Here is a 23,606-nt window from a genome sequence, read left to right as displayed (position 1 = left end):
ATTTTGAATTTTGACCCTGTCCTCCAAAGCAGTTGCAATCCCTCCCAGTTTGGTATCATCTGCAAACTTAATAAGCGTACTTTCTATGCCAACATCTAAGTCGTTGATGAAGATATTGAACAGAGCCGGTCCCAAAACAGACCCCTGCGGAACCCCACTTGTTTTACCTTTCCAGCAGGATTGGGAGCCATTAATAACTACTCTCTGAGTACGGTTATCCAGCCAATTATGCACCCACCTTATAGTAGCCCCATCTAAGTTGTATTTGCCTAGTTTATCGATAAGAATATCATGCGAGACCGTATCAAATGCCTTACGAAAGTCTAGGTATACCACATCCACCGCTTCTCCCTTATCCACAAGACTCGTTATCCTATCAAAGAAAGCTATCAGATTAGTTTGACATGATTTGTTCTTTACAAATCCATGCTGGCTATTCCCTATCACCTTACCACCTTCCAAGTGTTTGCCGATGATTTCTTTAATTACTTGCTCCATTATCTTCCCTGGCACAGAAGTTAAAAAGACGGTTACTCACCTTTGTAACTGTTGTTCTTTGAGATGTGTTGCTCATATCCATTCCAGTTAGGTGTGCGCGCCGCAATTGCACGTCTGCCGGAAACTTTTTACCCTAGCAAATCCAGTGGGCCGGCAGGTCGCCCCCTAGAGTGGCGCCGCCATGGCGCTCGATATATACCCCAGCCGGCCCGCCCGCTCCTCAGTTCCTTCTTGCCGGCTACTCCGACAGTGGGGAAGGAAGGCGGGTGTGGAATGGATATGAGCAAAACATCTCGAAGAACAACAGTTACAAAGGTGAGTAACAGTCTTTTCTTCTTCGAATGATTGCTCATATCCATTCCAGTTAGGTGAATCCCAAGCCTTACCTAGGAGGTGGGGTTGGAGTGAGAAGTCGCGGCATGGAGCACTGCTGAGCCGAAGGCCGCATCATCTCTGGACTGCTGGACCAGGGAAGCGAATGTGTGGACCGATACCAGGTCGCAGCCCTACAGATCTCTTGGATCAGCACTCGGGCAAGGAAAGCCAGCGATGATGCCTGCACCCTGGTAGAGTGCGCAGTCACACGGCCCGTAGGGATGTGAGCCAAGTCATAACAGGTCCTGATACAGAACGTTACCCATGAGGATATCCTCTGTGAGGAAATAGGAAGGCCCTTGACACGGTCTGCTATCTCCATGAAGAGCTGGGGGGACTTGCGGAACGGTTTGGTCCTCTCCACATAAAACGCTAGTGCCCGACGGACATCCAGCGAGTGGAGATGTTGCTCCCTGCGGGACGAATGGGGCTTTGGGAAAAAGACGGGAAGGAAGATCTCCTGGTTAATGTGAAAGGCTGAGACCACCTTGGGGAGAAAGGCAGGGTGCGGTCTCAGCTGCACTTTGTCCTTATGGAAGACCTTATACGGGGGGTCTACCGTGAGGGCCCGGAGTTCCAACACCCGTCTAGCTGAGGTGATGGCCACTAGAAAGGCGGTCTTCCAGGAGAGGTAGAGCAGGGAGCAAGTCGCTAACAGCTCAAATGGAGGGCCCATGAGCCGAGACAGAACGAGGTTGAGATCCCATGAAGGGGCAGGGGGACGGACCTGTGGGTAGAGATGATCCAGCCCCTTCAGGAATCTCGTCACCATAGGGTGGGAGAAGACAGAACAGCCATCTCCTCCCGGATGAAAGGTGGAGATGGCCGCTAGGTGAACCCGAAGGGACGATATCGCCAGACCCTGGTCCTTGAGGGACCAGAGGTAGTCCAGAATATTGGCGATGGAAACCTCCATAGGGAGAAAACCCTTCTCCGAGCACCAACAGGAAAAACGCTTCCACTTGGCTGAATACGTAGCTGTAGAGGAAGGCTTCCTACTGCCCAGGAGAACCTCCCGAACCGGGGTAGAGCAGCGTAACTCGGAGCTGGTCAGCCACGCAGGAGCCATGCCATGAGATGCAGAGACCGAAGGTCCGGGTGACAGAGTCTGCCGTGGTCCTGGGTGATCAGATCCAGGTGAAGGGGCAGGGGAACTGGGTTGATTATTGAGAGGTCCAGCAACATGGGGTACCAATGTTGCCTGGGCCACGCTGGGGCTATCAGAATCACGCGAGCTCTGTCCCTGCACACCTTGAGGAGGACCTTGTGGACCAGCGGAAATGGAGGAACGCATAAACAGATGGGTCGCCCATGGGATAAGGAATGCATCCGCTAATGACCCGGGCTCCCGACCCTGAAAGGAGCAGAATGCCTGGCATTTCCTGTTCCCCCTGGACGCGAAGAGGTCCATCCGGGGACGACCCCACCTCTGGAAGAGTGAGAAGGCGACGTCCGGGCGAAGGCACCACTCGTGTGAGCGGAAGGATCTGCTCAGGCTATCCGCCAGTGTGTTTCGTACTTCAGGGAGGTAGGAGGCCGTGAGGTGAATGGCATGGGCTATACAAAATTCCCAGAGCTGCGTCGCCTCCTGACATAGGGGAGAGGATCTGGTGCCGCCCTGCTTGTTGATATAGTACATGGTCGTCGTGTTGTCGGTGAACACCACAACACAGCGACCTTGAAGGTGATGGACGAACGCTTGACAAGCAAGACGGACTGCTCTCAACTTCCGTATGTTGATGTGGAGGTCCAGTTCCTGGGGGGACCACAGGCCCTGAGTCCTCAGGGTTCCGCTGTGCGCCCCCCAGCCCAGATCTGAGGTGTCCGTCGTCAGGGATGCCGAGGGTTGGGGCGGATGGAACGGGAGCCCTGCACACACGACGGACTGGTCTAGCCACCACCGGAGGGAGTCCAGTACCCCCTGGGGGATGGTGACAACTGTGTCTAATGAATGTCTGGCCGGCTGGTACTGCGCGATGAGCCAAGATTGGAGGGGCCTCATGCGGAGTCGAGCATACGCTGTCACGAACATACAGGCCGCCATATGGCCCAGGAGGGTCAGACATGTTCTTATGGAGGTCAGGGGGGCCGCCTCCAAGCGCAGAATGATGGGCGATAGCGACTGGAACCTGGGCAATGGTAGCAAGGCCCTGGCCAAGGTGGAATCCAGAACGGCCCCGATGAACTCTGTCCTCTGCGTGGGGAGCAGAGTGGACTTGTCCACGTTGACAATGAGGCCTAGGGCAGCAAAGAGGTTGCTGAACCTGCGGACGTGGTTGCGGACCTGCAGCTCTGATGTGCCTCGGACCAACCAGTCGTCGAGGTAGGGGAACATGTGAATGCGGCTGCGCCGAAGATGTGCGACGACGACTGCCATGCATTTCGTGAATACCCTCGGGGCCGTAGTATTTTGTCCTGCCATGAGGGTAGGGGACTGGACTCGATGACCTCTCGAGGTCCCTTCCAGTCCTAGAGTCTATGAGAAAGGCCAAATGGGAGGACCGCAAATTGATAATGCTGGCGGTCGACCACAAAGCGAAGGAAACGCCTGTACTGTGGAAATATGGCGATATGAAAGTAAGCGTCCTGCATGTCGAGGGCGGCGTACCAGTCTCCAGGATCCAGCGATGGGATGATGGTCCCCAGGGATACCATGCGGAACTTCAACTTCACCATAAGCTTGTTGAGTTCTCGCAGGTCGAGGATAGGCCTGAGGCCTCCCTTGGCCTTGGGGATCAGAAAGTATCGGGAATAAAACCCCTTGCCCTTCTCGCTCTCTGGAACCTCTTCTACGGCTCCCTTGTCGAGGAGCGTCTGTACCTCCTGACGGAGGAATTGCTCGTGAGAGGGGTCCCTGAAGAGGGACGAGGGTGGGGGGTGGGAGGGGGGGGGACGATGAAAACTGCAGGCGGCAACCGGCCTGTACAGTGCGTAAGACCCAACGGTCTGATGTTATTCGGGTCCACGCGTGGAGGAAAAACGAAAGACGGTTGGAAAACTGGGGGGAAGGATCCGATGAGGAAACTGGTACTGCGCCCTCGGGCGCCCCTTCAAAATGAAGGCTTGGGTCCGGGTGGGGCCTTGGAGGAGCCCTGGTTCTGCCCCCCTTGGCCAACCGACTGTCTGCGCCTACTGTTCCTGCCCCGGCGCCTATTAAGGTCCTGCCGTGGGCGGAACTGGGGATACAGCCGGTGTTGTTGCTGCTGGTTCTGCGGCCGGAAGGATCTACGCTGCGTCACGGGCGCGTGCATCCCCAAAGAGCGCATGATGACCCGATTGTCTTTAAGGCTCTTTAGCCTGGGGTCTGTCTTGTCTGAAAACAGGCCCTGGCCTTCAAAGGGGAGGTCCTGGATGGTATACTGGAGCTCCGGTGGAAGGCCAGAGACCTGAAGCCAGGATATGCGGGGCATCGTAAGCCCTGAGGCAAGGGTCCGAGCGGCCGAGTCTGCAGCGTCAAATGAGGCCTGCAGCGAGGTCCTTGCGACTTTCTTGCCCTCGTCAAGAATAGCTGCAAATTCTTGACGTGCCTCCTGCGGCAACAGCTCCTTAAACTTGTCCGCCGCTACCCAGGAGTTAAAAGAGTAGCGGCTAAGGAGGGCCTGTTGGTTGGAAACCCTGAGCTGTAGTGCCTCCGCCGAATAGACTTTACGGCCTAGGAGGTCCATCCGCCTCGCCTCCTTAGATTTGGGCGCGGGGGCCTCTTGTCCATGGCGCTCCCTCTCGTTCACCGACTGTACCACGAGGGAGCACGGTGTCGGGTGGACGTGTAGGAATTCATAGCCCTTGGAGGGGGCCATGTACTTTCTCTCCACGCCTCGTGCGGTAGGAGGGATGGAGGCCGGTGACTGCCAGACAGTGGTGGCGTTGGCCTGAATGGTCCTAATGAAAGGCAGGGCAACCCTGGTGGGAGCATCTGCGGAGAGGATGCTGACCACCGGATCCTCGATCTCAGTGACCTCCTCCGCTTGTAAATTCAAGTTTTGCGCCATGCGCCTGAGGAGGTCCTGATGTGCCCTGAGGTTGAGAGGGGGAGGGCTGCAGGACGAGGTGCCTGCCACTGCCTCGTCAGGGGAAGATGACGAGGAGACCCCTGGCAGCAGAGCGTCCACAGGGGGTTCCGTCTGGGCCCGGCCCTCTGGCTCCGGAGGGAGCTCTGGGTCCTGGTGGCTGGACCTGTCCTCGCCTTCCGGAGAGGGAGGGGGGTGAGACAGCATTGACTCTGGTGGTCTTCGGTCCGCCGCAGGCTGGGGAGAAGTATGTTGCGGACCCTGGGCTTGATGGTACGCCCAGGGAGTCCAAAACCCCCACTGCTGTGGCCCTTGGTCTTGAGGCGGAGGGTCCTGAAAGAGGGCCGCATGTCTGTCCGGGCCCAGCGTATAAACGCTGTCCGCCTGAGAGGAGACTGATGGTTGCCTCGAAGGCCATGGAGGTGCCGAATTCGGCTGATAGGCATCTCTCAGTCCCGACGCCGACGATCCTCGCGGTGCCGAGGATCGGTACCGGGAGCCATACCGGTGCCGGGACCGGGACCGGGATCGGTCTGGTACTCGGTGCCGGGATCCGGACTGGGACCTGCCTCCAGCTCGGTGCTGGGATCGGGACCGCGATCTACGTCCGATGCGGTGCCGAGATGGCGCTGGGGACCGGGACCTGCAACCGACGCGGTGCCGGGAGGTCGACCGGGACCTGCCACCGGCTCGGTGTTGGGAGGTCAACCGGGGAGTTGATTGCCGACGCGAACGGCTCCTAGAGTCCCGGTGCCGGTATCGAGAAGAGCCAGAGCGGGACCGTACCGACGTTGACCTGCGCCGCGAGTGCGAGCAGTACCACCTAGGAGAGCGGTGCCGGGACTGCGAGCGGCGCCGAGAGCACAAGCGTCCACGTCGTCGGGGCCTCGAAGGCGATCGATGCCTGGATTCCGGAGATGGCGCTCTCAACGTTGGCTTGCCTCTGGAGATGACCCGCAACGGGGTACCGGGGGTTGAGGCTGGGATGGCTCAGTCAGAGCTATCAAGTCCCGCGCCGAAGCGAAGGTCTCCGGCGTGGACGGGACTAATAGCTCGACCCTAAATCTTAAGGGGGAGCTAGGAGGGGCCGGACTTGACAGACCTTCCAAGCCCGGAGTCGACAGCAACACTGCAGGCGGTGCCGCGGCAGAGGTAGGTGCCAGGCGTTCCACTCGAGCCTGTCGAGATGATGTCGCAACATCGAGGGTCTTTGATCGGATCCCGGTGCTGGGGATGAGCGGTGCCGGGGTGTCTTTCCGGTGCCGGCGCGGTCCGGTGCCAGTGTAGAGGTGGCTGACTGCGCTGACGGTATCGGATTCAGTGCCGCTTCCATCAGGAGAGTCCGCAGTCTTTGATCTCTCTCTTTCTTTGTTCGAGGCTTAAAGGCCTTGCAGTTGCGACACTTATTGGCGATATGCGATTCCCCGAGGCACTTCAGGCATGCGTCATGGGGATCGGTAGTTGGCATCGGCTTCTTGCAGGCCGAGCACTGCTTGAAGCTCAGCGAACCAGGCATGGGCCCGGTGCCGGGCGCCGGGAAGGGCAACGGCCCAACCCGCGAATAAGTTCTATAAACTATATACAATGACTACTAATTACTATACAACTCTAAACTGTTTTTTAAGCTATTTACAACTACAACTATTGACAGTAACGAAGGAGAGCTAGGGACGTGGAGGACAGCAAGCCGCACTCCACAGTTCCAGCAACCGACACGGCGGTAAGAAGGAACTGAGGAGTGGGCGGGCCGGCAGGGGTATATATCAAGCGCCATGGCGGCGCCACTCTAGGGGGCGACCTGCCGGCCCACTGGAGTTGCTAGGGTAAAAAGTTTCCGGCAGACGTGCACGTGCGACGCGCACACCTAACTGGAGTGGATATGAGCAATCACTCGAAGAAGAACTAACTGGTCTGTAGTTTCCGGGGTTGTTTTTATTTCCCTTTTTATAGATGGGCACTATATTTGTCCTTTTCCAGTCTTCTGGAATCTCTCTCGTCTCCCATGACTTTCCAAAGATAATAGCTAGCGGCTCAGATACCTCCTCTATTAACTCCTTGAGTATTCTAGGATGCATTTCATCAGGCCCTGGTGACTTGCAGGTATCTAACTTTTCTAAGTGATTTTTAACTTGCTCTTTTTTTATTTTATCTACTAAACCTACCCCCTTCCCATAAGCATTCACTATGTTAGGCATTCCTTCAGACTTCTCAGTGAAGACCGAAACAAAGAAGTCATTAAGCATCTCTGCCATTTCCAAGTTTCCTGTTACTATTTCTCCGTCCTCACTGAGCAATGGGCCTACCCTGTCCTTGGTCTTCCTCTTGCTTCTAATGTATTGATAAAAAGTCTTCTTGTTTCCCTTTATTCCTGTAGCTAGTTTGAGCTCATTTTGTGCCTTTGCCTTTCTAATCTTGCCCCTGCATTCCTGTGTTGTTTGCCTATATTCATCCTTTGTAATCTGACCTAGTTTCCATTTTTTATATGACTCCTTTTTATTTTGTAGGTCATGCAAGATCTCGTGGTTAAGCCAAGGTGGTCTTTTGCCACATTTTCTATCTTTCCTACCCAGCGAAATAGCTTGCTTTTGGGCCCTTAATAGTGTCCCTTTGAAAAACTGCCAACTCTCGTCAGTTGTTTTTCCCCTCAATCTTGATTCCCATGGGACCTTACCTATCAGCTCTCTGAGCTTACCAAAATCCGCCTTCCTGAAATCCATGGTCTCTATTTTGCTGTACTCCCTTCTACCCTTCCTTAGAATTGCAAACTCTATGATTTCATGATCACTTTCACCCAAGCTTCCTTCTACTTTCAAATTCTCAACAAGTTCCTCCCTATTTGTTAAAATCAAGTCTAGAACAGCTTCCCCCCTAGTAGCTTTTTCAACCTTCTGAAATAAAAAGTTGTCTACAATGCAGTCCAGGAACTTATTGGATAGTCTGTGCCCCGCGGTGTTATTTTCCCAACATATATCTGGATAGTTGAAGTCCCCCATCACCACCAAATCTTGGGCTTTGGATGATTTTGTTAGTTGTTTAAAAAAAGCCTCATCCACCTCTTCCACCTGGTTAGGTGGCCTGTAGTAGACTCCTAGCACGACATCACCTTTTATTGAATTTCATCCTATTTACTTCAGACCATTTTCCCAGTCTGTCCAGATCATTTTGAATTTTAATCCTATCCTCCAAAGCACTTCCAAGCCCCTCTCAGCTAGGTATCTTCCACAAACTTGTACATGTATTCTCTATGCCATTATCTAAAGCACTGATAAAGATATTGAACAGAACTGGACCCAGAACTGATCCCTGTGAGATCCCACTTGTTATGCCCTTCCAGCATGACTGTGAACCACTGATAATTTCTCTCTGGGAACAGTTTTCCAACCAGTTTTAAACCCACCTTGTAGTATCTCCGTCTAGGTTGCATTTCCCTAGTTTGTTTATGAGAGGGTCTTGTGAGACAGTATCAAAGGTTTTACTAAGGTCAACAAGCCCAAGACTTCTACAGTACTCAGGAAGAAGCTGACACAAGGATGCCTCTGCATGTTGTATGTGCCAGTATAGCTTTTGGGTCTCTTGGTATCAAAGAAACTATAGTAATTAGGTCACTTGATACAGATGATTTGGTCCTTGCTGCTCACTACTTTCCAAAAATGGAACACATTGATAACATGTGGATTGAAACAGGCACCATTACCGGCACAGCTGACAAGTGTCACTCTATACCTGTGCAGACAATTTGTGATGCACTCACTCCTGACTTCTGCAACATACTTCCTGTTGTACATGGATGTGACTCTGTGTCATCCCTATTTGATACCAGGAAAAAAATCTGCGTTTAATGTTGTCAAAGCAAAGAGAGCTTACCATTCAGAGATCTTGCCAAATTAGGAGAGACTGACCAACAAGCCACAATTTCTGCAGCAAGGAAGTTGGTAGTAGTGCTATATGACCAGAGCAACAAAGGAGACCCACAAAGACCTCAATTGTTTGTGCCTCAATCTAGCCAGCAAAAAGGACAAGTCACTGGCCAAACTCCCACCATGTGAGAACAGTTTTGAAGAGTGTATCAAAAGAGCATCTTGGCAAACAAAGATTTGGATGTCTTAACACACAGGTAAGACAGATGTTGGATCTTATTGCAACATGGATGAAAAAATGTAGATGGTGAACTACTTCCTGTATTCTCCAAAGGCCCAATGGCATCTGAGCTTCTACAAGATCTTGTGTGTGCCTGTGCCAGTAGCGGCTGCTGCACAAGCAACTCTGTCTGCAGTAAGAACACTCTTCCCTGCACAGAACTGTGTCCATGCTGAGGCAGTGAAGACTATGATAATTGACAGAGATCATAATGAACAAGATGATGATAATGGTGTTGACTAGAAGTGTCACCAGCTTTTACATTTCAATTATACCTGTACAAATGTACTACCAGATTTTATTTTACCTTTTAGATTGTTGCTGCAATATTTGAGGTCACAAAGAAATCCAATTGTATTTCTTGAAATAATACCGAGTCATTAAACTAACAGAAATGAATGCAAATATTTCAAAGTGGTCATTTTACCGTGTTGAGGGTGTCATTGTTTATTCCCGTTTTCTATGGTAATGGCACCAGTTCCATATCATACCTCACCATTAAGTAGCCATCAGAAGCTTTCAATAATGTATAATGTGTGTGTATGTAGAGATGGTACATTAAGCTGACCAAATCAGTGCTGTCTACTGCTCACCTATAGTGTGTTTCCTACTCTACTGGGGAATAGAAGGAAGTTCATTGTGATAAGGCAGCGTCTTGAAATATGCTACGTGAGTGTTGAGTACAGGACAAATGTCCCATAAAGTGGTATATCCTTGCTTTTAAAGGCTTGAGTTGGGGGATTTCAGTTATTCAACCTTAATCCCTTTAAAACAGAGCTTTTGTATATATATTTAATAAGAACATAAGAATGGCCAGACAGGGTCAGACCAAAGGTCCATCCAGCCCAGTATCCTGTCTTCCAACAGTGGCCAATGCCAGGTGCCCCAGAGGGAATGAACAGAACAGGGAATCATCAAATGATCCATCCCCGTTACCGATTCCCAACTTCTGGCAAACAGAGGCTAGGGACACCATCCCTGCATATTCTGGCTAATAGCCATCGATGGACCTATCCTCCATGAATTTATCTAGTTCTTTGTTGAAATTCAGTATAGTTATGGCCTTCACAACATCCTCTGTCAAGGAGTTCCACAGATTGACTGTGTGCCGTGTAAAGAAATACGGCCTTTTGTTTGTTTTAAACCTGCTGCCTATTAATTTCGTTTGGTGACCCCTAGTTCTTGTATTATGAGAAGGGGTAAATAACACTTCCTTATTTACTTTCTCCATATCAGTCATGATTTCATAGACCTCTATCATATCTCCACTTAGTTGTCTTTTTTCCAGGCTGCAAAGTCCCAGTCTTTAATCTTTCCTCATATGGAAGCTGTTCCATACCCCTACTCATTTTTGTTCCCCTTTTCTGAACCTTTTCCAATTCCAATATATCTTTTTTTGAGTTGGGGTGATCACATCTGTACGCAGTATTCCAGATGTGGGCGTACCGTGGATTTATATAGAAGCAATATGATATTCTCGGTCTTATTATCTATCTCTTTCTTGACGGTTCCCAATATCCTGTTAGCTTTTTTGACTGCCGCTGCACACTGAGCAGATGTTTTCAGAGAACTATCCACAATGATTTCAAGATCTCTTTCTTGATTGGTAACAGCTAATTTAGACCCAAATGTTTTATATGTATAGTTGAGATTATGTTTTCCAATGTACATTATATTGCATTTATTAACATTGAATTTCATCTGCCATTTTGTGGCTCAGTCACCCAGTTTTGTGAGATCCCTCTGTAGCTCTTTGCAGTCTGCTTTGGAGTTAACTAACTTGAGTAGTTTTGTATCATCTGCAAAGTTTGCCACGTCATTATTTATCCCTTTTTCCAGATCGTTTATGAGTATGTTGAACAGTACTGGTCTCAGTACAGACCCCTGGGGGACACCACTGTTTACCTCTCTCCATTCTGAAAACTGACCATTTATTTCTAACCTTTATTTCCTATCTTTTAACCAGTAACTGATCCCTGAGAGGATCTTCCCTCTTTGCTTAAGAGCCTTTGGTGAGGGACCTTGTCAAAGGCTTTATGAAAATCTAAGTACACTATATCCACTGGATCACCCTTGTCCACATGCTTGTTGACCCGCTCAAAGAATTCTAGTAGATTGGTGAGGCATGATTTCCCTTTACAAAAAACTATGGTGATTCTTCCCCAACAAATTATGTTCATCTATGTATCTGACAATTTTGTTCTTTACTATAGTTTCTACCAATTTGCCCATAACTGACATTAGGTTTACTAGCCTGTAATTGCCAGGATCGTGTCTGGAGCCCTTTTTAAAAATTGGCATCACATTAGGTATCCTCCGCTCATCTGGTACAGAAGCTGATTTAAATGATAGGTTACAGACTACAATTAATAGTCCTGCAATTTCAAATTTGAGTTCCTTCAGAACTCTTGGATGAATACCAGCTGGTTTTGGTGACTTATTACTGTTTAGTTTATCAATTTGTTCCAAAACCTCCTCTAATGACACCTCAATCTGGGACAGTTCCTCAGATTTGCCATCTAAAAAGAATGGCTCAGGTTTGGGAATCTTCCTCAGATCCTCAGCTGTGAAGACCAATGCAAAGAATTCATTTAGTTTCTCTGCAATGGCCTTATCATCCTTGAGTGCTCCTTTAACATCTCCATCATCCAGTGACCCCTATATGGTAACTATTGGAGGCAGCACAGAAGAGGGGAAAGGGTGACACCCCCACATACAACTTTCCCCTTCTGGTATGTGGAGATATGCATAGAAAGCAGATGTTTGAAGTGAGGGGTGAGGAGACACCAAGCTAGGGGGAGGGCAGGGGAACTGTGTGGGAGAGAAGATCTTTCTCTGCCACCCCTCACACCAGCACAATGATGCAGAAATCTCTGAGAAGGGGGAAGCCTGTCATGTGCCATTCCTCTTCCACTGGGCCAGTCACTGCGCCTCCGAACCTGTTAAAGCTATAGAGATTCCATAGTGGGGAACCTCAGGTGCTGTTCCCTTTGACTATGAAACGTATATAGCTCTCATTGCCATAGGAGTTGAACAGCTCACAATGGGTTTAACATGTTTCTCCTCATGACACACTGTGTCCCCATTTTACACAAGGGGAATGGAGGCACACATATATCAAGTGATCTGCCCAAGGTCAAACTGGAAATCAGTGGTGGAGCAGGGAATTCAACCTGGGTCTCTGGAGTTCAAACCCCAAACCAATGGACCATCTTTTGTTTCCTGAGCTGGGTTCATGGCATAGACTAGTTCTTCCCAGTTTTCTAACCAGAGTGCAGGGTTAGCTCTCATCCCTGCAGGCCTCTTGATGTCAGTCCCATTGGAAACAATGGGATATGGAGGCAACCTTAGTAGTGTCAGGTTCACTGCCAGACACCATAACTTCAGTGAAGAGGCAGCCATCTTTCCTAAGGGCACTCTTTGACTTCATTATCCTATGAGTTATGGAAAATGATGGTTATTTTGAATAAGGCCAAATTGTGAACTTTAAGGGCAAAACTTAGACATGAAGATTGTTAGTAACTTTACTTAATAACCACCCAGTTTCTTCAAATGTACATTTAAGACTATCTTTTCAGTTTGTTAGCTAGAAGGTGCCCCCAAAAATGAGAGAAATGTTTCTTAACGGACTAATTTTTAATTAATTTACACTTCAACTGTTACCTGAAAAATTCTCAGAAAATTCCATTCCTTTTCAGATTATGTGCTGTAAATTTGGGGAAGATACACTGCTCTCTCCATGAAAAACAATGAGGGAAAATCCCTGATTCAAGTGGAGAAACAGAACCCATCTTTAATGACAGCAGTGCTCTGTGTCATGTGCCATACAAGTGAAACCCCCTGACACCATGCGTAGGGAGCAGAAATGGCCAGAAGGGAGCTAGGAGAGCAAAGAGACATTTACAGCAGAGGGTGCAATGTGACACGGCAGCAGAATGAGACCAATGCTACTTGGGACTGCTCTACAGAGGCATGACATGAAAAGCAGAGATAGTCCTTAGTAACACACTGGCTGAAATGCCATGCCTATATCTGGGTGCCTCACATTAAACAGTGAAGAAACTTCAGAGAGAAGCAACAGTGCTCCAGCAGCCAGAGGGTCAGATTTATAGAGAGTGATTATTCAGAATGCCACAAGATGTGGAAAAATTAAGGAAGTGCTATGGAAGAACATCCTGGCTGGAAGAGGGATCTGGCTGGAGAATCATCCCCTCACAGAGGAAGGAATGGGAACCCTGTTGCTGAGGCATCCTCTCCCCAGGGAAAGGGGGATGAGCCCCAGTTCAGTGAACATTGGTTCAATCTGGTTTTAAATAACTATAAAAGGTACAATAATACTATGTGACCTTTCCAATAACACGAGTCTCTCAGCTTTCCAGCCTCAAACCAATGCACTGGCTCCAGCATCTTCCATCCAAGGCTCTCGAAGACTTTACAAACATTAACTCATTCACCCTCATAGTCTCCATGGGAGGAAGAACAGTAGCATTATCGCCAACATACACAGCAACATAAGAATTGCCAGACTGGATCAGATCCAAAGTCCATCTAGTCCAGTATCCTGTCTCCAGCAGTGGTCAGTACCAGGTGCTTCAGAGGAATGGGCATGAAACTTTGCTGTAACAATTGTGGGATAATTTACCCCCATGAAGATCGCATTCTAACTCCTAATAGAGACTCTTAAATCCTGAAGCAGGAGGTTTTATCTCATTTCCAAAATGTTTGCTTGCATTCATTGTTATAACTTTGGATATGTCTGTTACCTGCATGAGTGTTCAATCCGTATTTGAACTTCGCTAAGTTCTTGGCCTCAATGACACCTTGTGGTAATGAGTTCCACAGTCTAACTGCAAATTATGTATGTAGAAAGGAATTTCCTTTTATCAGTTTTGCATTTGCCACCTTTTAAGTTTCATTGCATGTCTCTTTGTCTGACACTATGAAACAGGTGGAAAAAACAGGAGCAAAGAGAGGGAAGGGAATTGTGCACGGTCACATGAACATCAGCGCCTGAGCTGAAGTCAATACAATGAGACTTTATTGTCATGAAGACCTACACAAGTGTTGCTAAAGTGTAAAGAAGAGACAAACCCCTCAAGTTCCTGTCAGAGGTAGACAGGATTGGATAGACAGATAGGCCTGTGCACTGTGTTCTGGCCACTACAGTCTCCCTTACTACTGGCCCCTAAACATTCCCTCTCTCTGATGCTACAGATTCAATGCTACGACATCGGACCCTGCTAGTAAACAGAGAGGGATAGAAGGCTCCCCTTGACTCACCGTGCTGCCCTCCACATGGCTCGTTTCTCTGCCTCCAGGGCCCGGCGCTCAGCTGGAGACAGCTCCTTCTCCTGGGTACTTAGGAACTCAGGGCTCTGCATCCGCAATCGCTCCTGGTGCCGTCGCTCAGCTTTGGCCGTTCGCACAGGTGCCCCTGCCTCACCCCCTCCTGGGTAAACTGGGATCAGTCTGGGAAGAGAGGCCAGGAATAACAAAGGGCTTGGCCCAGCCCATCCTCAAGTACCCAGACTTCCTGCTCTCTCTCCTCAAAGGAGAGGTCCACCTTGTACCCTGCCCAAAGCTCCGAGCCTCCCCATGGATCTCCTCAAAAGAAGGGCCCCACCACATTCCCTGCCCAACCCCACCAGGCTCCTGGCTCTCACTAAGTACCCAACCAGTGCCCCCCATGCCCTGTACCTGACCTGTGCCCCCCACACCCATCCCTCCCCAAAGACAGGTCCCTGCTCCATCTCCCCCACCTCCCTGAAGCCTGCCTGTTACCCCATTCCCTGCTGAATGGCCCACTATGTGTCAGTCTGTGGGCAGCAGGCAGGGAAGGACAGGGGCTGTTGCAGTGCAGTGTTGCTTCTCCCCCTCCAGAGTCCCCTCTTACCCAGACATAGAATTAGGCCTCTGCTCGGGCTTCAATCCTTCTTCTAGTGAGTTTCTCTGGGAGCTGCTGTGCTCATCTGCCTCAGAGATCCTGGCAGCAACACAGACATGTCAGCCAAGCATGCTGCAGGCATGCGTACCCTGGAGGGTTCAGAGCACAGATTCCCCTTCCCACGGACCTGAGCCGCAGGAATTAGACACTGCAACTCAGCTCAGTGACATGGCCCTTGATGCATTTACCTGACAGCCTTGCTATCATGCACACAGTGCTTATCCCTCCAGTCCCATCTGCCCAGAGGAGAAGCCTTCAAGCGCATGTGAGCAGGGATCAGTAGGAATGAGTCACCTGGTAACCAGGTCAATTGGTGAAACTGGAACTCGCAGATCATGGGAACAGCCTCCCAGGTCCTATGGCAGAACCTCAAGAGACTGGGAGCAGGCTGACAGGTACACATCCTCTTCACTCTGCCTGGTCTTTGTTATCATTGAGACTGCCAGCACCTGCCCTGTGATCTGGGAGCCCTCTCCCTTCCTTCTACCTCCAGGCTGGGGATTTCTCCTCAGAATCTCGCAGAGCCTACCTTTCTCTCCGTTCTGACATCACGGGCTCTTAGCAGGTCCAGGCCCCAATTATGTCCCATCTCCATTATCACAGCTACATCCTCTCTGATGTATGCATCTATCTCACCCCAGACAGGCCATCCAAACTCATCTTCCTCACCCAGAGGTCTGACTGTGTCACCTCGACCTGCTGTATCAAGTGTAAATCCAGCCCTGCTCCCTATGACTGACTGCTTCTTGTTGATGTCAGATCTCTCTGAAGGCACAAAATCTGCCCTCAGGTAGCCCTCTAGAACTAAGTGAGGGCAGACCTGCGCTAAAGGCTGCATTCTCAGTGATCCACATCCTTTGCAATGCCATTGGCCCAGTGTGCCCTAGGTATAAGTCAGCACAGAATTTGGCCCTGAATAAGCAGCCAAAGATCTTATTTCCTATCACAATATTGCCAACAGCTGCCTGTTCCCACCCAGACTAGAGACAGGGAGTTGATGGGAAGAGGCGGTGTAGCTGTTCCAAGTACCTTCCTTCTATTAAACTCACTGGAGACCAACTGAACAATCAGCCCGAGGAGCAACTGAGCCAGTGATGTGGTGCCACAGATACACTCTCCAGAGCTTGCTGTAGGATGGACTGGCCCACAACCCTGTAGCCCAGCAAAGGGAGAGCACCAAAGGGAGGCCACCTCCACCCTACCTTCACAGACTGATGCATCTGGCTGTGGAGAGAGGAGGGATAAACTGCCTCTGCAAAGACTGCATGTTTGGCTGCTGCCATTTACTGTTTGCCAGGAACCCAGTTTAGTATGGAGGTGCAGGGGGGAACCCTCACCATGCAAGTGTAATGCGAGGTGTTTCTGGACTGAGACTGAATGAATACAAATGCTAATGGGGAGATGGGGAGGAAACTGGAGCCAACATGAGGACATGGACTGTCCCCAGTGTGGTCAGGCAGCATGAGAAGACTCTAAGCCAAAGTCTACAAGACGAAGATGCTTGGCCCTTTGGCCCGAGGCATAGTCCTGCCACAGTTTATGGGGAAAGAGTCAGATAGACAAGATTCTGAGAAAGTTCAAAGGCAGCAACCTGAGCTTTATTCCGTTTGAAGCCCAATTCTCCACCTGTAAAGCAAATCTGCAGGGAAAGGAATGAAAGCAGCAGCACCAATGCAGAACCGCAGCCTGAGGAGAGAGACTCCAGCAGACCCAGGCATAAAGCAAGAACCTAAGGGGCAGGGCTTGGCATAGGCTCAGCAAAGAGGTGTGTCCCCCTACCTAGCCACAACTACAATCAATGACTCCAGGGCAGCCACTCATTTGAGAACAAGGACCTAGAGACAAACTGTGATGCCCAGTTCCCCCGCAAAGGTGGTGGGGCCTGCCCAGACCTTCCCATCTGGGGAAAGGTGATGCTGGCATACTCCTAGGACACAGAGCTGGATCTGAGCTGCCAGTCAGTCTTACCGAGTTGCCAGGGACTGAATGCTCCTTCCATTTAGTCTCTTGATCTTGTATTCCACTCCTTCGATGATGACACTGGACTGCATGCTCATATCGGGCATCAGCTTCCCCATATCCTCCTCTTCCTCTTCCTCCTCCTCCTCCAACAACAGAGCCTGTTTCTGCTGCAGTTTACGAGCTGCCAAAATGAGGAAGACCCATATGAGTGGGGAGAGAACTGCAGAGCTGGCTGCCTGCAGTGATTCCCATGGCCACCGAGGTTCATGGTAGGTCCTTTCCCTCTAAGGGCCTCGCTCACTCTCTGCAAGAGAGTCCTACAGTTTCTGTAACAGTCTTTGAGTCTATTCCCTCCCTGAAGACACACTTCTCTTCAGCTCTCTTAGAATCTACTCCTTTCCCAGCCTTGATGCTTTTCAGCCTGTCCTCTTAATCACTTCTTTGTAATCAGCAAAACCTTTTCCCTAGCTTTCTTCCTGGCTATACCCTCAGACAGTCTCCAACTGCTTCACCCTCTGTAACTCCTCCATAGATGGGAACCGCCTAGGAGCCTATGGGAAGACCCCCTGTGGAGATGGATCCCACAGGATATGATGTTCATGTCAGGGATCAGACCTCTAGGAGTCAACAGCCAGATTCAGACCTGTCCCTCCATGGGCACAGAGCCCCAGGAGCTAATGGGCAAACATCATCCCCCCAGCTCAGTTGACAAGCAGACCCCCTCCACACACATCAGGGACAGTGCCATGAGGAGTCTGTGGGTAGGACCCTGCTGGGGGGATGGAGGCCAGATGAGTTGATGATCCTCTCCACCCAATGGAGGCCAGAGTCATGGCAAGGGACGGGCAGAACTCCACCCTCCTCCCATAGACTCATAGACTCTAGGACTGGAAGGGACCTCAAGAGGTCATCGAGTCCAGTTCCCTGCCCTCATGGCAGGACCAAATACTGTCTAGACCATCCCTAATAGAGATTTATCTAACCTACTCTTAAATATCTCCAGAGATGGAGATTCCACAACTTCCCTAGGCAATCTATTCCAGTGTTTAACTACCCTGACAGTTAGGAACTTTTTCCTAATGTCCAACCTAAATCTCCCTTGCTGCAGTTTAAGCCCATTGCTTCTTGTTCTATCATTGGAGGCTAAGGTGAACAAGTTTTCTCCCTCCTCCTGATGACACCCTTTTAGATACCTGAAAACTGCTATCATGTCCCCTCTCAGTCTTCTCTTTTCCAAACTAAACAAACCCAATTGTTTCAGCCTTCCTTCATAGGTCATGTTCTCAAGACCTTTAATCATTCTTGTTGCTCTTCTCTGGACCCTCTCCAAGTTCTTCACATCTTTCTTGAAATGCGGTGCCCAGAACTGGACACAATACTCCAGTTGAGGTCTAACCAGCGCAGAGTAAAGCGGAAGAATGACTTCTCGTGTCTTGTTTACAACACACCTGTTAATGCATCCCAGAATCACGTTTGCTTTTTTTGCAACAGTATCACACTGTTGACTCATATTTAGCTTGTGGTCCACTATGACCCCTAGATCTCTTTCTGCCATACTCCTTCCTATACAATCTCTTCCCATTCTGAATGTGTGAAACTGATTGTTCCTTCCTAAGTGGAGCACTTTGCATTTATCTTTACTGAACTTCATCCTGTTTACCTCAGACCATTTCTCCAATTTGTCCAGATCATTTTGAATTTTGACCCTGTCCTCCAAAGCAGTTGCAATCCCTCCCAGTTTCGTATCGTCTGCAAACTTAATAAGCGTACTTTCTATGCCAACATCTAAATCGTTGATGAAGATATTGAACAGAGCTGGTCCCAAAACAGACCCCTGCGGAACCCCACTTGTTTTACCTTTCCAGCAGGATTGGGAACCATTAATAACTACTCTCTGAGTACGGTTATCCAGCCAGTTATGCACCCACCTTATAGTAGTCCCATCTAAATTGTACTTTCCTAGTTTATCTATAAGAATATCATGCGAGACCGTATCAAATGTCTTACTAAAGTCTAGGTATATCACATCCACCGCTTCTCCCTTATCCACAAGGCTCATTATCCTATCAAAGAATGCTATCAGATTAGTTTGACATGATTTGTTCTTTACAAATCCATGCTGGCTATTCCCTATCACCTTACCACCTTCCAAGTGTTTGCAGATGATTTCTTTAATTACTTGCTCCATTATCTTCCAATGGGCACAGACTGTTCAGAGGAGGCCTATAGTCTCATTGATTTATAGACTCATAGGCTTTAAGGTCAGAAGGGACCATCATAATCATCTAGTCTGACCTCCTGCACACCGTAGGCCACAGAACCTCACTCACTCACTCCTGAAATAGACTCCTAACCTCTGGTTGAGTTACTGAAGGCCTCAAATCATTGTTTAAAGATTTCAAGTTACAGAGAATCCACCATTTACACTAGTTTAAACCTGCAAGTGACACGTGATCTGTGCTGCAGGAAGGCGAAAAACCCTCAGGGTCCCTGCCAAACTGACCCAAGGGAAAATTCCTTCCCAACCCCAGGTATGGTGATCAGTTACACCTTTCACCTAAGATGGGTTTAAGCATGCATGCAGGGGTTCCCTCACCAAAGGCTCTTAGGCAAAGTAAGCTGTCATGGAATAAGAGAGAAGGTCCTCTCATGGATCAGTAACTGGTTAAAAGATAGGAAACAAAGGATAGAAATAAATGGTCAGTTTTCAGAATGGAGAAATGTAAATAGTGGTGTTCCCCAGGGGTCTGTACTGGGATCAGTCCTAGTCAACATATTCATATATGATCTGGAAAAAGAGGTAAACAGTGAGGCGGCATGATGGGGTCTAAATTAGCCATTACTACTCAAGAAAGAGATCTTGGAGTCACTGTGGATAATTCTCTGAAAACATCCACTCAATGTGCAGCGGCAGTCAAAGTGAACAGAATGTTGTGAATCACTAGGAAAGGGATAGATAATAAGACAAGAAATATCATATGGCCATACTGGGTCAGGCTACAGGTCCATCTAGCCCAATATCCTGTCTTCCAATGCCAGGTGCTTCAGAGGGAATGAACCCGTCGCCCATTTCAGCTTCTGGAAAACAGAAGCTAGGGACACCATCCCTGCCCATCCTGGCTAATAGCCGCTGATGGACCTATCCTCCATGAATTTATCTAGTTCTTTTTTGAAACCTGTTATAGTCTAGGCCTTCACAACATTCTCTGGCAAGGAGTTCCACAGGTTGACTGTGCATTGTGTGAAGAAATACTGCCTTTTGTTTGTTTTAAACCTGCTGTCTATTAATTTCATTTGGTGACTCCTAGTTCTTTTGTTATGAGAATACTGCTGAGCAGTAAGAACAGCGTTTAAATCTTGGCTTCTTAGTTTTCACATCTGCCATAGAAGACACTTCAATACGGACTCAAAGCTTACTTATCGTTGCTAAAAACTACCTATCCAAAACTGTAACTACCGTGTACAATCTTAACAATGTAAAACCCTAAACCAAAATGTTTTTAGATAGCACTTGTATCAAAAATAGGATCTGGATCCCAGGTCCAGAAAGGTTGGTAGTCTGCTGATGCCGGCGGCTGGAAGGAGTGCTGCAACCCCTTTTTATAGCCTCGACATTAGAACCTTCAAAACAGTGAAGGGAGGGGCAGGAGGCAGCACATGAGTACTTTGATGGGCACTGCTAGCTAATGTTAATTGTCAGAGCTGTACAGGCCAGCTCATCCCAGGAGCGGGAATATACAAAGGCCAAGCAAAGGGGAACCTCAGCTTCTATTTTAAAAAAAAAAGGAAAGTTTGTAGCACTCCTGGCTGTGGAGAAAAGCTTGACAATGTGACTCATAGGGGCTCAAAAGCCAGAAGGCAAAGAAACATGTATCATTTTAAAGCCAGTCTCATGATTTTTCAGGCCTGACCACAATTGTTTACTATTTTACTGTAATATTGCTTGAGACACCCTCCCCCCAATAATAATAAACAGGAACCCAGGAGCCAATGGCTGGAAATTGGAAGAAATTTCCAATTCCAACCATCCAAGCAGCAGGGTTCTGGAACAGCCTTCCAGTAGGAGCAGCGGGCCAAACAGCCCAACTAGGTGTAAGGTGGAGCTTGATGAGTTTATGAATGGGATGATAGGACAGGGTTGCCTATAACAGTAGTGGACTGGATTCAGTGATTCAGGAGGTCCCTTCCAGTCCCATGTTCAACAGGTGGGATTCCCCACTCTCAAAAGCCAACAGGCAGGGGACAGATCCCCCCAAGAGTCACAAAAGAGAAACTTAACACCCCAACACTGACTCCATCGCACCTTCCTCCTCCTTCATTTTCTTCAGGTCATCCTCCCCCACCAGGGAGACACGCTTGGGGGGCTTCTCCACCTGCTGCTGTTTCACCTCGATCTCAAAGTACTTTTGCCTCTCACGGAAGGATCGCTGCTCTGGGCTGTGCAGTCCCCCTGATGACAGCACCTGCAACAGCCACAGCAGCATGTCAGCCACTAAAAGACCCTACCCCATATCCAATCCCCCCAGGCAAATTGCCCATGCCTACGTTTCCTGTGTCCCTACCCCACATCCAATCTCTTCAGGCACGTGCCCTGTGCCCACCTTCCCTGGATCTCTGCCCCATATCTAATCTCCCTGGGTATATGTTCCACGCCTGCCTTCCCCAGGTCCCTTCCCCATATCCAGTCCCCTTCACATACAGGCCACATGCCTGCTTTCATCAGGTCCCTACCCCATGCCTGAACCCTCTCTTCACACTGCCGCAGATGGGAACTTTGCCTCCTATCTACCCACACTGGGATTCTGCACTTATCCCCCAATGTCTGTGATCAAGACTCCCAACTCCAACTCTATTTCCAGCCACTGAAACTCACCTCAGGAGAAGCTTTAGGTTTCTCGGTGATTGTTTGACCATGCGTCTCCTGAGGAGAGAGAGAAAAGGGAAACGTTTGAGAGAGGGGCTCTCTTTGTCTTTGCCTCACCCATGAAACAGAATAGCACCTCCTACCCCCATTCTCAGTCCTGACCCACCTGTGATGCTCCCAGTATCCCCACTGTCCCTGCCACCCTGGTGTCTGTGCAGCCAGGTCATCATCTCTGCCCCACCCCTACCTTATTTGCCTGTGACAGAGGCACCGCTGCAAAGGTCTTGTATGCCTGCTTGACACTGACTGGGACATCCTCAGGAGAGGAGGGTGAGGGGGGACGCAGCTGCAGAGACAGAGACAGAAGAGGTCAGGCTAATCATAGCTGCTATAAATAAGAACAGGAAAAGAACCAGCCCCTTATGTGTGTTGAGACCAGAGGGTGGAGCATCAGAGACAAAGCCCCCAGCCTCGGGCAGAGGGGGAAGTAGCTGCCATGCAAAGTGGCTTCCTTAGACATGAGCATGTTACACTGCTGGCTCTCATGTCCTGGATAGGCCAGTGCCAATGCTTCTGCTGGTGGCAGAGCCTCCTGGGTTCAGTGAGGGTTTCACAGGTGGCAGTGCTGCTCCAGACTCCTCGGGGATTTCAGCTCAGCCACTCCAGCTTATGTCTGCCTGCAAAAAATGGGCTCTCTGGGTAGCCATACACTGGACTCCAGTTCCTGAGCCTGGATTGGGTATGCCAGTTTTTAGATTAACTCACAGTATTTGTGAAGGCCAAGACTATATCAGAGTTTAGGTTACCTCTCAGCCTTGTCTCTGGTGCCAGTCCAGTTATCCCTGTAAGAAGGCCCGGCCGTTTCCTCCTGTATTTCAGTGCAGGGGCTATTGCACTCCTACTTAAACCAGCGTCAGAGCAGGTGCCCACACACCCCTACATAGAGGGCTCCTGTGGATTTCTGTGGTCCTCTTACTAGCATTGATCACATCTCAGCTGCCTTCAGTGAATGTGCCACCTACGACCACTGCCTTGAACTCTTGCCTCCAGCCTCACTGTAGTGGGGTGGTCACCCCTCTCCAGCCCTGAAGGGGTTAAAGCAGCCCTGGAGAAGGCTGTGGTGGGGGAAAAGATAGTCTGATTGGGGGAAGTAGCCACAGCTGGGGCCACACCCCAATCAGGCCACAGCTGGCCCTATAAGAGGGCTGAGGGCCAGAGGCTGAAATACACTCTCTCACTCTCTCTAGTTTCGTGAGAGAGAGAGATCTGGCTGCCTGGGAGCTGAGAAGGGTACCTGATGTGGAGCAGTACTGGGGAAGGGCAGAGGGAGCTGGGGAGCTTCACCCAGGAAAAAACCCAGGCTGCAGGCCTTGCTAAAAGAGCCAAATAGGTACTGGGGCTACAGAGGGACAGTCCAGAGATAGGCAAAGGCAGCTGGTCCTAACCCCCTTGCCGATGATGAGTGGTTTACAGACTGCAGTTTGCCCCAGTGAGCGGGGCCTAGATGATGACTAGCAGTAGCCACTGAGGCAAGGTGGGTTTAGAGGGTTGGGGGGTCCCCTGGGAGGGGAGACCAAGAGCGAGGGGGTACTGTGGTGAGCAGAACCACTGGGCAAAGGGCATCGGGGTCCGGGAGGGACTCTGGCCTGCAGAGGGCGCTCCGGGCTGGAAAGATCTGATTCCCAAGATCACCAGCAGGAAGCAAGGCACTGGTGAGTTGTCGCGGCGTCAGTGAGTTGTCACCCCACCACACTCACCCTTGACTCTCTCTGATCTGGGTTCTCCTCTCTCCCCTTAAAAGGGAACACGTCTGCTCATA

The 23,606-nt window shown here is 49.7% G+C and overlaps 1 protein-coding gene across 30 annotated transcripts in view; it reads right to left on the bottom strand.

Annotated features, from left to right (window-relative positions):
* The window catches only part of SCRIB (scribble planar cell polarity protein), a 234,812-nt gene that overhangs the window by 48,755 nt on the left and 162,451 nt on the right, over positions 1–23,606 (bottom strand). For 24 of the 30 annotated variants that reach the window (XM_050939290.1, XM_050939297.1, XM_050939304.1 and 21 more), the window contains 7 exons: positions 23,545–23,580; positions 22,035–22,133; positions 21,797–21,844; positions 21,227–21,386; positions 16,930–17,104; positions 14,911–15,000; positions 14,298–14,486 (listed from right to left, as the gene is read on the bottom strand). In XM_050939290.1, coding sequence (XP_050795247.1) covers positions 14,298–14,486; positions 14,911–15,000; positions 16,930–17,104; positions 21,227–21,386; positions 21,797–21,844; positions 22,035–22,133; positions 23,545–23,580 — 797 coding nt within the window. The remainder of the gene's footprint in view (positions 1–14,297; positions 14,487–14,910; positions 15,001–16,929; positions 17,105–21,226; positions 21,387–21,796; positions 21,845–22,034; positions 22,134–23,544; positions 23,581–23,606) is intronic. The other 6 variants (XM_050939292.1, XM_050939305.1, XM_050939307.1 and 3 more) reach the window with 1 other exon arrangement.

This window comes from Gopherus flavomarginatus, chromosome 2 (assembly GCF_025201925.1).
Source record: "Gopherus flavomarginatus isolate rGopFla2 chromosome 2, rGopFla2.mat.asm, whole genome shotgun sequence".
Lineage (NCBI taxonomy): Eukaryota > Metazoa > Chordata > Testudines > Testudinidae > Gopherus > Gopherus flavomarginatus.
The sequence above is the reverse complement of the archived record's forward strand: the minus strand, read 5'-3'. Positions and strand labels throughout refer to the sequence as shown.